Genomic DNA, 17955 nt, shown 5'->3' on the forward strand with positions numbered 1-17955 from the left:
ATACAGTAACAAATGACAACCACAAACTTTCAAGCACCTGTCTTTCCACAGGCACAACTCGAGTGCAATGGGTTTTAATGTGTTTGCAAGCCCTACTCTTCTTCTGTCGTGACTTTGGGATTACCATAACAAGAGGCTCTAAAGACCTTGGTATATCTGAATATTAAACAAAAGAAGCAGATAGATTCATGACAAAATTGTGTTTTGGTGATGGTGATGTATTTGTACATCTTACTTTACTGATCATTCTTGCTGCTTACAATTATCTCTATCTATAAACTTGGCCCAGTAGTTGCAATAGAAAATGTAAGTAACAATTTACAAATTTTATGAAAATTGTTAAAAATTGACTATAAAGGACAATAACTCCTAAGGGGGTCAATTGACCATTTCAGTCATGTTGACTTATTTGTAAATCGTACTTTTCTGAACATTATTGCTGTTTACAGGCTATATCTATCTATAATAGTATTCAAGATAACCAAAAACAGCAAAAGTTCCTTAAAATTACCAATTTAGGGGCAGCAACCCAACAACGGGTTGTCCGATTCATCTGAAAATTGAAGGACAGATAGGTCTTGACCTGATTAACGTTTTACCCTCAGTCAGATTTGCTCTTAATGCTTTGGTCTTTGAGTTATAAGCCAAAAACTGCATTTTACCCCTATGTTCTATTTTTAGCCGTGGCGGCCATCTTGGTTGGATGGCCGGGTCAACGGACACATTTTGTTAAATTAAATACCATAACAATGATTGTGACCAAGTTTGGATTAATTTGGCCCAGTAGTTTCAGAGGAGAAGATTTTTTGTAAAAGATAACTAAGATTTACGAAAAATGGTTAAACATTGACAATAAAGGGCAATAACTACTAAAGGGGTCAACTGACCAGTACGGTCATGTTGACTTATTTGTAAATCTTACTTTGCTAAACATTATTGCTGTTTACAGTTCATCTCTATATATATTAATATTCAAGCTAATAACGCAACACAGTAAAATTTCCATAAATTACAAATTCAGGGGCAGCACCCCACCAACGGGTTGTCCGATTCATCTGAAAATATAAGGGCAAATAGATCTTGACCTGATGAACAATTTTAACCCTGTTAGATTTGCTCTAAATGCTTTGATTTTTGAGTTATAAGCCAAAGACTGCATTCTACCCCATTGTTCTATTTTTAGCCATGACGGTCATCTTGGTTGGTTGACCGGGTCACTGGACACATTTGAAAACTATATACCCCATTGAGGATTGTGACCAAGTTTGGATTAATTTGGCTCAGTAATGTCAGAGGAGAATGTTTTTGTAAAAGATTACTAAGATTTACGAAAAATGGTTAAAAATTGACTTTAAAGGGCAACACTCCCAAAGGGGTCACTTGACCATTTCGGTTATGTTGACGTATTTGTAAATCTTACTTTACTGAACATTATTGCTGTTTACAGTTTATATCTATCTATAATAATTTTCAAGATAATAAACAAAAACTGTAAGATTTCCATAAATTACCAATTCAGGGGCAGCAACCCAACAACGGGTTGTCCGATTCATCTGAAAATTTCAGGGCAGATAGATGTGGACCTGATGAACAATTTAAGTTCGTCAGATTTGTTCTAAATGCTTGGTTATTGAGAAATAAGCCAAAAACCGCATTTTACCCCTATGTTCTATTTTTGGCCATGGCAGCCATCGTGGCTGGTCGACCGGGTCACTGGACACATTTTTAAAACAAGATACCCTAATGATGATTGTGGCCACGTTTGGTAAAATTTGGCATGGTAGTTTTAGAGGAGAAGATTTTTGTAAAAAATAAAGACGACGGACGCAAGTCGACGAAAGACGCCAAGTGATGGGAAAAGCGCAGTTGGCACTTTGGGACAGGTGATCTAAAAACGGAAGCACATGAATTAAAAGAGGGACGAAAGATACCAAAGGGACAGTCAAACTCGTAAATATAAAACAAACTGACAACGCCATGGCTAAAAATGAAAAAGACAAACAGAAAAACAATAGTACACATGACACAACATAGAAAACTAAAGAATAAACAACACGAACCCCACCAAAAACTAGGGGTGATCTCAGGTGCTCCGGAAGGGTAAGCAGATCCTGCTCCACATGCGGAACCCGTCGTGTTGCTTATGTGATTACAAATCCGGTAAATAGTCTTATTCGGTAGGTCAAATTCATGAAAGGGAAGGGGATTGTAGTAACGACGGAAGGAACATATCCGATATCATTTGTGAAACGGTTATTCCATAACGGTCAACCAACTCGTGATGGCGTCCGTAAAATTTACGAAGGGATGATTTCAACTTTACCATTTGGAACTCTTGGTTTAATGAATTAAAACTCATTTGAAATCAACAGATTAATACAAAGCACACTCACAACTAAAAAAAAAACACAAGAAATACAAAGTTAAATCTTTCAGTTAACAAAGTTTAATTTTTTATATATAACAAATATCAACTAAGGTGAAACGATATTCAAAAATATACTAATAGCGTTTATTTAAAGGATAGATAAACTGTATAATATTTGTTTTTTTATATAACATCAGAGACTTCTTAGATATACGAAGATATGGTGTGAGTGCCAATGAGACAACCCAATAAAAATTTAAAAAATAAAACCATTATAGGTTAAAATTACTTGTGTAAAACCATTCAAACGGGAAAACCAACGGTCTAATCTATTTATAAAGAATAATAAAAAAACCTCAAAAAATAAAAAAACAACAACAATGAATTTAGTCTTAGATCCATGATTTTTTTATTACTTGTAAGTGGCTTTGAACTAGATGTCAGTAACTGCAAGTTCTCTCAGATCTGTACTTTTTTTTTGTCTTTTTGTTTTTGACATATACAAATACCTAGCCACGTTAACACCGTTTTTTTGTTTTTTTTCTAACATGTTTAACCCCAAACCTCTCAAAAATTCTTGCCAAAACTATCACTTATAAGATAAATGATAAAAGTACCACTAACTTGGTAACAGAGACAGGGAAGTGTAGATACGTTTCGGGAATTTCCCCTAAATTCTTACTATTTGAGTGCAAGTTTTAAGCACTTAATACTAAAGATGCAAAGATTTTAGAACATTTTTAGTATAATGTTCATTTCAACGTAGCCTTTTTCCGGATTAACCCCTACCAAAAACATTTTCAAAATGTGTAAGAATTATGTGTATAAAATAATTCCACTAAAAGTGAAAATTTTGGAGCAAGTCCTAAAATATGTTAACAGAGCGAATGTAAAACACTTATACAAATCTTGAGTTTAAATCATACGTCCACACTTTCTTCCTTGCAATTTTGTGTTCATGAATAAAAAAAATATTTCCCTCTGCGAGATCGAGACATTTAATATTTGTTCAAATTTGATTTTCCTGTTGGAACCGTGCTTAACCTGATTGCTGACTTAATGTGTTATTTATATTTATCACTTGCACGAATTATTCGAAGAAGTTTAACATGATCGTATTTTTCGGTTTAGAAATACTAAAGAAACCTGTAACACAAGTTTCAAAAATCACTATTCAATATATTCTCTCTCACAATTATGATGTTATATAGTTTGAAATACTAAGCTATAATCCTTTTTCTTCTGAATTGTAAAGTAAGGAACAAATATATGAGATCTTATCTAGTTATAAAATAACAACACCCAATTCATGGATCTATTACAATTCTTCATAAATAGGGAAATATGTTGGGTTTTCCTAGTTTCCCTTCTACAGTATAAATAAAGATGTGAAAAGGAAACATCTAACCAGATCATTCAGCCTTTGTAATTGAATTTGGTTTCAAAGGATCCATTAAAAGGTAGATGACATTTAAAAATTTATAATCAATTTTTTTTTCTACCCAAACTATTGTTTCTGAAATATATATATATATGTACTTTACTGTAAATTCAAATATAATTGCGATGTTCTTATTTTTGCAACAAGGTTATAACAGCAATAATTTAAACTTGCTTTTTAATTCTTTTTTAAAGAAATTAAGCAGGAATGTTCTCAATATCGTTAAAATTAACAATTTTTTTGAAAAATGACAAAATCGTGATAATAAATGCACTCAATCAATTCTTAATTACAGTATTCATCATTGAATTCATTCTTTCTCTTTCAGACCTCTGTCAAATTATGGGAGTTGATGAGAAAAAGAAACCAAAGGTTAGCGATTTATTTAATATCTGTTGGGAAATATTATAAAAGTAGTTAACATTCATTTTATTATTATAATTATCATAACTATTTTTTTGAAGAACTAAATAATGTTGATTATTTTAGCTTTCAGTCGTCATATTATGATACAAATAATCATATGTAACTATTTTAATATATAATTTTATTATATGTGTTATAATTGTAGCTTTAAATGAATAAGTTCGAAAGTTAGACCTTGAAATACGTTCTGTATTGCATACCTAATTTTACAAACTTAAATCAAGTGTATTTATATTATTAACGGCATTTGTCTAAGGTTCACTCGATGGAGAAAAACAAAATTGAAATTGCTTTTTAAAAAAACCCAGATAAAACGGCATTATTTGCGATTTAGACGAGAAAAAGCATTAATGGTTATGTTTGCCTAAAATATATGTAAACATGGAATATTGAAACATTGTTTCGCCATTAAAAGTCAATTTGATACAAGTCATTCAAAATAAACTTAAGAAAGATTTGATAGTAGTATTGTTTAACATTTTTGTCTTCTCTTTGTCATTAGTTATTAACGAGTTTTAGTTTGTTCATGTTCGTTTGGTATTATCCTTCTCTGTTTTTCAAGATATCATGACTATGCCACAGATATAATTCTTGGAACATATTCATTGTTGACTTCTTCTTTTACAGATCACTTTATATGAACATGTGAATTTTAAGGGCAGGTCTAAAACATTCACGGAAGCGAATGACAATTTGATAGATGAAGGATTCAATGATTATTCATCAAGTGTAATCGTAGAAGGAGGAGTGTAAGTATTCCATATAACTTGTGAAACGACTATCAATGCAGTTCTTATAGAATCTGATTGTCTACTACAAACGTAAAATACAAATTAAAAATAGGCTAATTATATATTTTAACCTTATTAGCCGACTTAAACGATACATATCATAAGGTAGCCCAATCATCCTTGTAATCTTCTGTTCCGTCTGTCCGTTGAATTTACTTGATCTTCTGGTTTTTACTATTATTGATACTAATACTAAAAAAAAAAAATTGGTTACATTATCCTATATATTATAGCTTCCTTGTGAGCAGCAACCCTTATCACAAATCATGATAGGAAATGCAAGCACGGGAATATCGTATCAATTGGCAAATATATACCCCATATGCAGGTACTGCTGGAATGTTGCTACTCATAAATGGAAAGTGCACAATTGGAAAGCTGAAATCATCTCTTTTGTCGTAAAGTTTTGTTTTCAGGCGACCCTTATTGTCTATTTCTAGATATAAGTCAAGATATGAGACAGACTTAAATGTATATGTAGTATCCTTTATCTCTAGTGCAATGGGATAGGTGCTTTCCACATAGTCACCAAATTTTAATTATTTAGTGAAAGAACATCATATATATAGCGGAAAGTAGAGTAAAAGGATATCGCTAACTGCTTATCTTTCTTCTAGAAATCCAACCATTAAGCGTGTATTAATTACAAAAAAAACCACACATTCGCACTGCGGGATCCTGTTTTCTTTTCCAGAATGAACGCTTAATAATTTTAACTATATGACATAAAATTTCTTTTGTTTTCATTCATGTAATCTAGTGACGGAGTAGATCCACTTTGTTATATATTTTTGTACCTAATAGATTACAAAAATTTGAAGATGAGAACATTTTGAATTTGCTTTGTTTCAGATGGGTATTGTACCAACACTGTAACTATACAGGAAATGTTTGTGTAGTAATGGAAGGTGACAGAACCAATCTCTTGAACTGTAGAGGAGATAAAGGCACAAAAATTCATGATTTTAATGATGTTGTTTCATCTTTAAAGCCATTGAACTACGTACGTAAATTCGTTAATCAAAACGACTAGTAAATATTGATAGCATTATCCTATCAGACAGACAGTCATCGCTTTTGACGTTGACACATTCATTTAAAAATAACACAAAAATAATATAGTGTTGCGTTTCTAAAGTCGGTCAGTATATAAATAAATATAAGTTGTTTATCGATTAAATCAAGTAAATTCAAGATATGATTTTCCGAAAATACACTGTCACAAAGGCATATAGGAAGTTAGCTTCTCTAATTCTTTGTCAATTTATCCCTTTCTGCACCCGTTGTAAATAAACATTTAATCAGCGTGTGGTTCGTTTGATCTCACTTCTTCATTTGTTAAAATCCGAATGGTTGTCGAATTTTCTTGCTTTCCTCTGATTTCCTATTGTGACGGCATGAACAAAGGCGACGATGCCTAATGACGTCAAATAGAAAAAACACATCTTTTTGCAGCTCATTCGAATAGAAGGAATACGTTTGCCTGCATATTGTTTGAAAATCATTAGAGAAACAGATTCTACATCCAAATCCTGCGTAATACGATATTTATCCACTCTCGACAGTTAAATTTTAAATATTTAAAACGCTCGGGAAGCCTCGCGTTTTAAATTTGAATAGTTAACTGTCTCGAGGTGATAAATATCGTATCACACTCGATGCATTGGTAACATCTTTATTTTTCTCTAGAAAAAAGGTTGAAGACATTATCAAATTCAAAATGCGACTTCTATTTCATGAGTTAAACACACATAATACTACTTTTACTTCCTCAAATGCGTATTCTGACAATTAGTTCCCTATGTCTCATGCAAATTTATTTCAAAATTTTACACTTATGCAAACGTGCAAGCATATTAATATATTTTGTCCGAAGGTCTTTAGTGTACTCCAGGTCAACATTTTTTAAAAGATAAACAACAGAGGAATTAAACTTATCCCCATATCAATTCTTCGTATATAGACAACCCTTAGCTTTAAATGTTTATACTATGGTCTTACTGATGACGATTAATTTGGGGAAGTCATTCCGACACATACACACATATATAGTGTTATTTTCATTTTGTTATTTCAGGATTTTACTGAAGAGCCAAAGTGTACCGTTTACATACATGGTTTTGAAGGTCGTTCCTTAGAATTCACAGATGACATTTTGGACCTTGGGTGGTATAAAATGAGCAATCAAATATCCTCCATCAGGGTGCATAGTGGAGCGTAAGTACTTATTGTCTAACAAATTATTCTTACTCTAGATCAATAGCAATCAACTCGAATACGTGTTTAAGACCTCATTTGAGAAATTAACAGATTGTATACGATACGGATACAGTTAGTTGTAGTTTTGCTTTAGTTTGAATGCTGACAACCATGTTTTTATGTCTTACACTTTCGCATATTTTCTTGCGAGTTAAAATAACACATTTGATAAAAGGGTATAAGTGTCTGCAGTATACCAAAAGCATTTTTTTTTTAAAACTCTCAGGGAAAGTGAATAAAACCAGATAACATTAAACGCTCGACTAAATAAACCAATGATCCAATGGAAAGCAACTGTCTTGATACTAAATTAGTACAATCGTTCTCGAAACAAAATGATGCGTTACAATTGGATTTAAAACTAGCAAAACCTGACACTTGCATGGCAGTTGTTTCATTTTCAAGATATTGGCAAAAAAAAAATTCATTGATAGATTTTTGTTTTTATAACTTTTAATTTACTAAGCATAATGTACATACTAAAATGCATACATAACAGTTCAAACATCAATCTCACAGGCTGCTTATGATTGTTTGTAACTTGTCGAAATAACATGTGAATCCTATTTCCTTTCATAGATGGGTTGGGTATGATATGGTTAATTTCCATGGAACACACTCTCTCTACTTGAAAGGGGACCATATCATGTCATCCACAGAAGGAGGATTTAGAAATGACCAGCTATGTTCACTAAGAGCCCTACACATTGTATGTTCTATGTTTAATATTAGTTAGAATACAAGTCAGTTCAAATATCATATTTGAATATTTATTTTTATAAAGTGTTTGAAACTCTATTTGTATACTATCTATTTCGAAAGAAAAGGACTGTATTATGAAAATTTAGTTTCTTCCAGATTGAATTTTTCTCGGTGTTCAGTATGTTTGTGAATTTACTTTTTCCGTACTTACTTAAATATATCTATAAATGGATATAATATGTTTATAAAGTCATGAATGTAAATAAAAGACATTTTCGGATAAAAGATATTTTCGTGATTATTATAATATGTCACTACAACTACAAATATTTTGTTGGCAAGACGTTAAGTAAATGTTAGAATGCGTGTCTCTACTTTGCCAAATCGTAGTATATGTGGTAATATATGCATATACTAAGGAAAATAACAAAAAATATAGATACAAGCTACAGGTTGTGACAAAATTACACAGTTTGTATGGATTATACAGAGAAAAAATATCATTATGAGTTTAGAAGATAAATGGAATGATAAAGTTTTAATATAAATTATGAGAAAAAATCTTTAAGTAAAGATATAATCACGGTATTTTTTTTCTCATGTTAGATTTGTTCAGAACATGCACTCTTATAAACATATAAAACATCAAACAATAATCTACAAACAAATAAGATAACTTATATATTCCAGCCAAGTAGTCAACATTTTGGTATTGACATGAAAATCAATAATGTGGTCATTTTAATAAATTTCCTGTAACAAAACTTTGAAATTTTCGAAAAACTAAGAATTTTCATACCCGAGGCATAGATTACCTTAGCCGTATTTGGCACATTGTTTTGGAATTTTGGATCCTGAATGCTCTTCAACTTTGTACTTGTTTGGCTCTATACATATTTTGATAGTGTATCACTGTTGAGTCTTATGTAGACGAAACGCGGGTCTGTCGTAATAAATTATTATCCTGGTACCTTTGATAACTAGTTATAAGTTAAAATGTTATGAATTTGCTCTTTTAAATTAAAATTTGCATTTGTTAACCTCGTTCCTGCATCAATTTGTGCTAAATTTATTGAAATCTGGTCCTTATGTTTACTTTTATTTACAATTAAGGATAGCGAAATTCACCTATTTTACCTAAATATTATGTTACACTAAATACAACTGATTGTCTAGACGTAACGCGCGTCTGTAGTTCTTTGTAATAATCTTGACGTGATTTTCTGAGTAGTTTTAAGGGGATTTTGTCTGAATACTTAAAACAAGTTTAGTTCGGATACGTTTTATCTATTTCAAGATCTCCGTTAATTCATTAGGGAACATTTCAGTTTTCTCGTTGGTCCTCATGTTTTCAAATATTTTTGCAACTGATAAAGTTTTGTATTGTTCCATTCTTGGGTTTTATTTGTATTGATATTATGACAAATGTTTATGATCACAACAAACATAACAAGTTTTGTTTTTAATTTTTGCAGACGGACACTATTCCTTTAATTGTTGATAAAATAGAGTTTCATGCAGGAGGACATCGTACTTTAAAACCCACGACTGTTTTGTCTTGGACGCAGAAAAACAACACCGATATCAAACAAAAGCTGTCTATCAGTAAGGAAAAGATCATCACAACTGAAAATACATACCAATTTCGCTGGGATACTGGAGCTAAAATTTCATGTAAGATCTTGATGTCAAATTACGACATTTACCAAGATTTGCGTAACAAATGCACCCAATAACAAAATATTGATAACATACAATCATTATACTTTTATCGCACATTCTTTAATTTGTGCTTTAACTTAACTATCTAATTATTAAAACCTATTAGCATTGGTTTACTTTTTTCATGTTCAATGCGTTTTAAAAGTACTTTTAATGTTTTTCACCTCCATTATTTGATTAAGATTAACAAATTTTGTTGAATTCTTAAAATGCAACAACCGTTAAATCTATTTTAAAAGCAGAAATAGCGTGCTTATATCTGATGGTCTTTCTTATATTTCAAGAGAAGAACGAAAATGTACTGTAGAATGAATATACATGAAATCAATAGAACATCTTTATATAACCTTTTAGATTCAACATGAATTCAAACATTATTCACACACGATTTGAATATGTGTTTTGAAGTATATAGTTCTCAAATTAAATTAATGTGTATATATTTCGATTTAAATTCAAATTTCCGTGCATAGAAAAAATAAACAAAATACTTAATTCCAATTATACAATGGTGTTTATTTCTGCAAATATAAGTTTGTCATTTGGCATAAAAATTGTTAAATGTGGCGGAAGATACCAAATAGTAACAAGCAAAAACCTCAAAATACAAAACGGAAAACCCTTTTTAAATTTTTATATAAAAATTGCCAAATCACTCACATCAAACACATCAAATGAATGGAAAACATTTTAGACATTTCCTAACGTAAAGAGTATTGTTATATATCTGGCCTTATGGTTAGCCAAACCCCACACTTGTATGACAGTCTCATATGACTCCATTGACCACAGTTTCACAATGGGCCTCAAAATCTCATAATTCGAAAAGAAACTGACAATTTACATGACGAAAAAGAACCAGTCCCATACAAACTGCAATCACTTTTGTTAGTTATGCTAGTAATACATACTTATTGTAGACTGTTATTGTATCTGATTTTTATTTGTAGTTGACATGACTACTGAAATATCAGCCGATTTGGAGGCAGCTTTGGGAGTTCCCTTGTCGGTCAGCGTATCAATGGCCATCGGTATGGAAGCGCACTTAAACATCGGGAAAACACTCGAAAGAAAAATTTCAAAAACAGAAAAATGGAATGTTCAGTATCCAACAGAAATTCCACCTAAATCTGAGTACGTTACTATTATACAAATTTGATAAGCATTAGACAGTATAACTAAGATATAAGAATATAATCGCTTAAGACTCCGGTTGAGAGGTTTTCTCGCTGAGTTGAAGAACCTTTAAAGCCTTCTGTTGTGTTCTACTCTTTAGTCGGGTTGTTGTCTCTTTGACATATTCCCAATTTATTTTCTCAATTTTTCTATAGCACCAACTGTATGAACTAAGCAAAGTCCAATCAAACAAGGAGAACACTTTATAGATTTAAATCACGAAATAAATTGTTAAACTAAAGTTATTGATATAATGAACACTGAAAGAGAGACGAAAGATACCAAAGGGACAGTCAAACTCATTTACCCAAAACAAACTGACAACGCCATGGTTAAAAAGGAAAGAGACAAACAAACAATAGTACACATGACACAAAATAGAAACCCAAAGAATAAACAACACGAACCCTACCAAAAAGTAAAGGTGATCTCAGGTGCTCCGTATTGGTAGCAGATCCTGCTCCACGTGTGGCACCCGTCGTGTTGCTTATGTGATTACAAATCCGGTAAATAATCTAATTCGGTAGGTCACATTCATGAAAGGGAAGGGGATTGTAGTTATGACGTAAATGTTTCAATAAGAACACCAAGAATCCATTTTTGGTCGAACAACAAACAATTTAAACTTTATATATAGTGTAACTTGTCTTTCTGTTGGTCATAATCGTTACCTAATTAACGCTATGGTTAAAGAATACAACAACCTAGACAAAAACAAAATATTATCAATCTGTCACCGTCAACTTATTATAACATTGGCAATACGATGGTTGCCACATGAGGAGCAGGTTCTGTTTACTTTTCAGGAGTACCTGAGATCACCCCTTGTTTTGAGTGGGATTCGTGCTGCCTAATCTTTAGTTTTCTTCCATGTTGTTGTGTTCTGTTATGTATCTATTTGTCTTTTCATTTTTAACCATGGCGTTGTCGTTTTATTTTCAATTTGTGAGTTTGATTTCGTTCGTCCCTCTTTGATTGATTGTATACTTATGATTTAGTCCTATTTATTTTTGAAATAGGATAACGTTGACATCATACATTACAAAGGGGAAGATGGATATTCCGTTTACAGCCCACTTTCACAAAGGAGAAAAAAGATGGACAGAGACTGGCACATACTTCGGAACACAATACTTCGGTTTTGTTACAGATATTCAACAGAAAACTTTAGGTTAAACCCAAACCTCAGTACTGATAATTTATCGCTTCTGATTTTTTATTCAACATGATTGAGATTTGTAAAATCTGTAGATTCAACTCATTAACCCATGCAAAAACAATATTCTCTGTTTGAAATGAATTCCAAATATGTCAATTTTTATTTATAAAAACAAAAGTCTCTGCTTATAAAAATATACGTATGCTTTTTGTCTTTAATAAGCTGGATATACATATTCTTATTTTTTCCATTTATATACAATTGTTTATTATTCAACATAACATTAAAACCTTTATTAAACCTTGAATATCAACAAGGATACAAAAACATGAACAGACGTTATCACATCAAAATATGTTTTTCTATTTTAATGAATAAAGTCAACATAGTGTGTTAGCACAGGAAAACGCCTTATAGAGGATTAAAATATTGATTAACAGTAAACAAAATCTGTAAATGTATTGAATGTCTTAGTTTTTATTGTTGTGCAAGTGTTGTTATAATTTTTCTCAAAAATAAACATCTTACTTTCAACAGACGTGTTTTTGTTTCCTTTTTTATAATTAAAAAAAACAAATTTCCTCAATATATGAGCTTAAACAATTTGAAAAAAAAAATCATGATTTTGACGTAGCTGCAACTATTGTAAAGAATAATTGACAATGAATAATTTCAATATATACAGCTGCTATTTAAACATTATAATTGAGCAAAATAGTAATTCTGAACTAGATACTGTATGATCAGATGATATTCTAACGCCGTGTTCAAATAAAACGATGAGTACTGTAGACCTTTTTACAACTAATTGCATTCAATGAAGACTGGTCATTAAAGATTGGTCTTTGCATCGGAACTAAACTCATTTATTTAAAAAAAAACAGTTGTTATGACACGGTTTATGTTCTTCTCATATATGTTATGATGGTATGATACTTAAATTCTAACGGGAAGGATTGTGCCTGATATTCATATGATAGACTCATAATCTTTCAATCAGTTTAATTGAAGCTGGCATGTCAGTTAACTGCTAGTGGTCTGTTGTTATTTATGTATTATTGTCATTTTGTTTATTTTCTTTGGTTACATCTTCTGACATCAGACTCGGACTTCACTTGAACTGAATTTTAATGTGCGTATTGTTATGGGTTTCCTTTTCGACATTGGCTAGAGGTATAAGGGGAGAATTCAGATCTCATAAACATGTTTAACCCCGCCGCATTTTTGCGCCTGTCCCAAGTCATGAGCCTCTGGCCTTTGTTAGTCTTGAATATTTTTAATTTTAGTTTTCTGTGTACAACTTGGAGTTTAGTATGGCGTTCATTATCACTGAACTATTATTTGTTTAGGGGGCAGCTGTATGACGCCTCCGGGTGAAAGAATTTCTTGCTACATTGAAGACCTATTGGTGATCTTCTGCTGTTGTCTTTTCTATGGTCGGGTTGTTGTCTTTTTGACACATTCCCAATTTCCATTCTCAATTTTATTCCAAATAAAAGTTAATTTATCTTAAATTAAGAAATGATCTTGTTTGTTATCGAAAACACATGTTGCTTTTTCAAACGGAGATAAAAAGTCGGTACCTTTAAAAACAGGTGATATTGATTGGGAAACTTTGAGAAGGTCATATTGGATTGGTACAGGCCAGATTCGGACCATTCAAAGAGTTTTAGCAAAGTTATTTTTTGTTCAGAGAATTGACATGCTCTTTAAATGTGTCATCATATATATTGTTACCATTCTGATCGGACATGGCTTGTACTCCAGACAAAGGCAAAAAGACATCCAATGTTGGCAAAGGTGTTATGGAAATAGAAACCAAGTCACCATATTTGTATTCACCAGTCACACATGGAAATCAATATTAAAAAGTAGATGTTGTATGATTGCCAATTAGCAAACTATTCACAAGAGACCAAAATAACACAGACATTAACACAACTAGGTCATCGTATGGTCTTCAACAATGAGTTAAGCCCATACCGCACAGTTACCAAAATTGCCCCGAAATAATAAATGTCAAACAATTCAAACAGACAACCTTACGGTGTAAATATTGTAGAAATAAATGAAAAAAAAAAATGTTACACAGCACCAAACGACAACCACTGAACTACATGTTCCTGACCTGAGACAGGCACACACATACAGAATGTTGCGGGTTTAAACATGTAAGCAGGATCCAAACCCTCCTCTAGCCTGGAGTAGTGGTATAACAGTAATACATAAGCACTAACTATAAAAATCAGTTGAAAATAGTAATTCATCAGACAGAGTGTAAAAACATCAGCAAAAAGTCCTCCTAGCACTGAAAATCGTCTGATCGAGATTGAAGGACGCCGAACATCTGAAATGGGTTAAAATTATCTTTAATTTACTAGGACAATATACAAACTGTTTTTGCTGTATTCTTAATTCAAATATTGTGTTCATATGTAATTCTTTTAATTCTTTTTGGGATTTTTATATTTTCCGTACATATCGTCATCAGTAATGTTAAACACCAAATCTTCCAAATATTGTTATCAAGAAAAAAATCAGTCTGTTAAAAAGTGTGAAACCACCTGAATGAAGATGGACAGAAAATAAACTGAAGTATGGAGCCCTTGTAAATATATTTTTACTCAGAATGACGATTGGATACAAATAGTAACTTTGAATAAACTGGATGTAACTTCTTATCAACTATTAAGAAACAAAATAATGAAAGACCTTGAATTGTTTTCTGAAATTTTTTTTTTAGACTGTGTGTGAATTTTTGCTCTTGTTAAATAAAAGTCATAGTCATCTTTACAATTCAAGTTGGTGACTGAGTTTTCTATGAGGTAGTATGGCATTTACTGTCACAGGTTTAACATACATGAGCTACGAAAAGTCAAAAATCGATTAAGAGAAAACAAATCCTGGTTACAAACTAAAACCGAGAGAAACACATAAACTATAAAGGAAACAACGATCTGCAACAGACGAAACATTAAATCAAAAAAAAAGAAACTATTTGATAACAACTACCATAGGCATGTATTTGTATAGGACATTTATAGAAAAAAAATGGAATTTGAACCTAGTTTTAAAGTAACTCAAACATCTTGCTCATATACATGTAGAAAACATATCGTGACAGTTATACAGTACAAACAAATGCAAGAATTTTCAGCTAAGAGAAATGAAAAAATTAATGATACATTACAGCATTTTTACCGCAGAAAAAAACAACAGATTAAAATGATTGACAGAACAAACAGTGACGAATGTTTGTGACGTATATATAATAAACATTTATATGGAACGAGATCCAAAAGTCCACTATTATTTTCACAATACTAGTCCAGAAAAACAACCTTGTTACGACGTTGTGAAAGTTTTTTTTCAATCAATGCTGCGACGAAGTCAGAATTATTCGGAATATCACAGTACGTTATCAATCATGTCAATAGAAAACAGATTTTAACTGGACTTTACTGACAAATAAAACTTTGGTTGTACCTGAAATACAGAATTCAAATTACAACAAAAAAGACGTAACACAATATCTAATCGACGATATAGAAAGGAACCAGCATTGCTAAATACATGAATGTTGGATGTATGAATACCGAGATATGTCAAATAGCATTGCTAATTCACACTCGGCAAAACAGTCATATTCATGAATATGAAACATTCGGTACTTAGAAGACTAGACGACGTAGATGGTATAGTACAATCTAAGACATGATAAACATAGCGACAGTAAGGCCGTGTTCACATTGACCTAAACTCGGTGTTGTGTTAGTGTAACTCACACATAAACTTAACATAATTACGTCCCCATTGATAAACTCAATGTGTACATGTAGTTTAAATCATGTTTTGTCTACATGCAGTCGAAAGTCGATGTAGGCCTTGTGTAGGTTAAGTGTACATAACATTAGGCATTCAGAACTTTAATTTCAGAGGTATATTTAAAAAAGAAACGATTTTTATATACCATTGATACAGAGATATTTGTCTAAACTTGATATATTTATTTGTTATAAAAACTCTTCACGTAGCCTTATTAACACCTTATCAAGATTCATCCATCATCATTGCCGAACACATAATTCATTTGAAAAGGTCTTCCCGAATCGACTGGACGTACGTAGAAATACAAATATTTGCCACTGGTCTTTACTCAAACAATGATTTACTCATAAATGCAGTACTGAAAAAGGGTGAGGTTAATTGTTTGTTTGTGTAGTATATCAGATCCGTTAAAATTCAATCAGAAATTTAAAAAAAAAATATTACCCCCCACTTTGGCCAAATACTCCTTGGAGACAAAATACCATTTGAAACAAACAGAAACAAGAATGTGTCCATAGTACACGATTGCCCCACTCCCATTATCATTTTCTATGTTTAGTGGACCGTGAAATTGGGATAAAAAATATAATTTGGCATTTAAATGTAAAAAGAGAAATATCATATCATAGGGAACATGTGTACTAAGTTTGAAGTTGATTGGACTTCAACTTCATCAAAAACTACCTTGATCAAAAACTTTAACCTGAACGAACGAAAGAACGAACGAACGAACAAACGAACGAACAAACAGACGGACGGAAAGACGGACGCACAGACCAGAAAACATAATGCCCCTCTACTATCGTAGGCGGGGCATACAAATAAAAATCGAGTGTTCGAGTCAGAATTTTTTCTGGCGCGAAAGTTCATATTTGATCATGTTTAGTGTTTTTTTTTCGATGGTACCAATTCAATATTTAACTCTAAAATGTATGGGGAAACTTTGGATTCAGAATATTTGTTCCTTCTAATTATCTTTATGACCCAATATTATTTTAATAAAATTGTGAAAAAATCGATCCCCCCTTTTTTTCTAGTCAAATGGTCGTTCCCTAACTGCTAGAAAAATTTGAATTCAGTTCTACGTCATGGACATTTAAATGACATATAGTTTACAAGTGTGAACAAAACTTAGGTAGCTAAACAAAGTGTAAAGATGTGAACAAATTTAATGTGAAATTAGGCCGTGTTCACATTGACCTTAACTCGGTGTTGTGTTAGTGTAACTCATACATAAACTAAACATAATTACGTTCTCATTGATAAAACTCAATGTTTACATGTAGTTTAAATTATGTTTTGTCTTCATGCAGTCGATAGTCGATGAAGGCCTTGTGTAGGTTCAGTGTATACAAAACTAGACATTCCGAACTGTAATTTTTCCATTTATATGTAAAAAAGAAACGATTTTACACTTATTAATTAAGTTCTTTTAAGAGATATTTTTCTAAACTTGATATATTTATTTGTTATAAAAACACTTTACGTAGCCTTATTATCCCCTTATCAAAACTCATCCATCATCATTGCCGAACATATAATTCTCTAGAAAAGGTCTTCCCGAATCGACTGGACGTACACACTGACAGAAATATTTGCCACTGGTCTTTACTCAAACAGAGATTCACTCATTAATGCATGACTGAAAAAGGGTGAGGTTAATTGTTTGCTTGTGTAGATACTCAGATTCGTTAAAATACAGTTAAAAAATATAAAACCCCTTTCCTTTTGCCCCCCCCCCCCCCAAAAAAAAACCTTGTAGAATCAATACCATTTGAAACAAACAGAAAAGATAGAAATGTTGTGATCCTTAACATCGCAATTCTTTTTCTTTGTCTATAAGCACGCTGATGCAGCATACATTTTTAAAGCGTAGTCGAGACATCTTTAAACTACTGCAAATCATCCAAAATGACTTTCTTAAAGGAGCAACCACTTTACTTTAAAAAAACAAAGGGGGGGGGGGGGGGGGTTCTGAGTCCGAATTTTCTCTCGTGCGAAAGACAATATTCAAATGTTTTCGATGGTACCAATTCAATATTTAACACAGTGACTATAATGTATGGGGAAACTTCCATCCCCC

The 17955-nt window shown here is 32.0% G+C and overlaps 1 protein-coding gene across 1 annotated transcript; it reads left to right on the top strand.

The window, feature by feature from the left end:
• Positions 1-4141: 4141 nt before the first annotated feature.
• Positions 4142-12222, top strand: LOC134681582 (epidermal differentiation-specific protein-like). The gene is made up of 8 exons (XM_063541230.1): positions 4142-4181; positions 4863-4984; positions 5879-6029; positions 7104-7243; positions 7865-7994; positions 9463-9661; positions 10660-10843; positions 11905-12222. The coding sequence occupies exons 1-8, from the start codon at positions 4152-4154 to the stop codon at positions 12059-12061; spliced, it is 1113 nt and encodes a 370-aa protein (XP_063397300.1). The 5' UTR covers positions 4142-4151; the 3' UTR covers positions 12062-12222.
• Positions 12223-17955: the final 5733 nt, after the last annotated feature.

This window comes from Mytilus trossulus, chromosome 8, assembly GCF_036588685.1.
Source record: "Mytilus trossulus isolate FHL-02 chromosome 8, PNRI_Mtr1.1.1.hap1, whole genome shotgun sequence".
NCBI lineage: Eukaryota > Metazoa > Mollusca > Bivalvia > Mytilida > Mytilidae > Mytilus > Mytilus trossulus.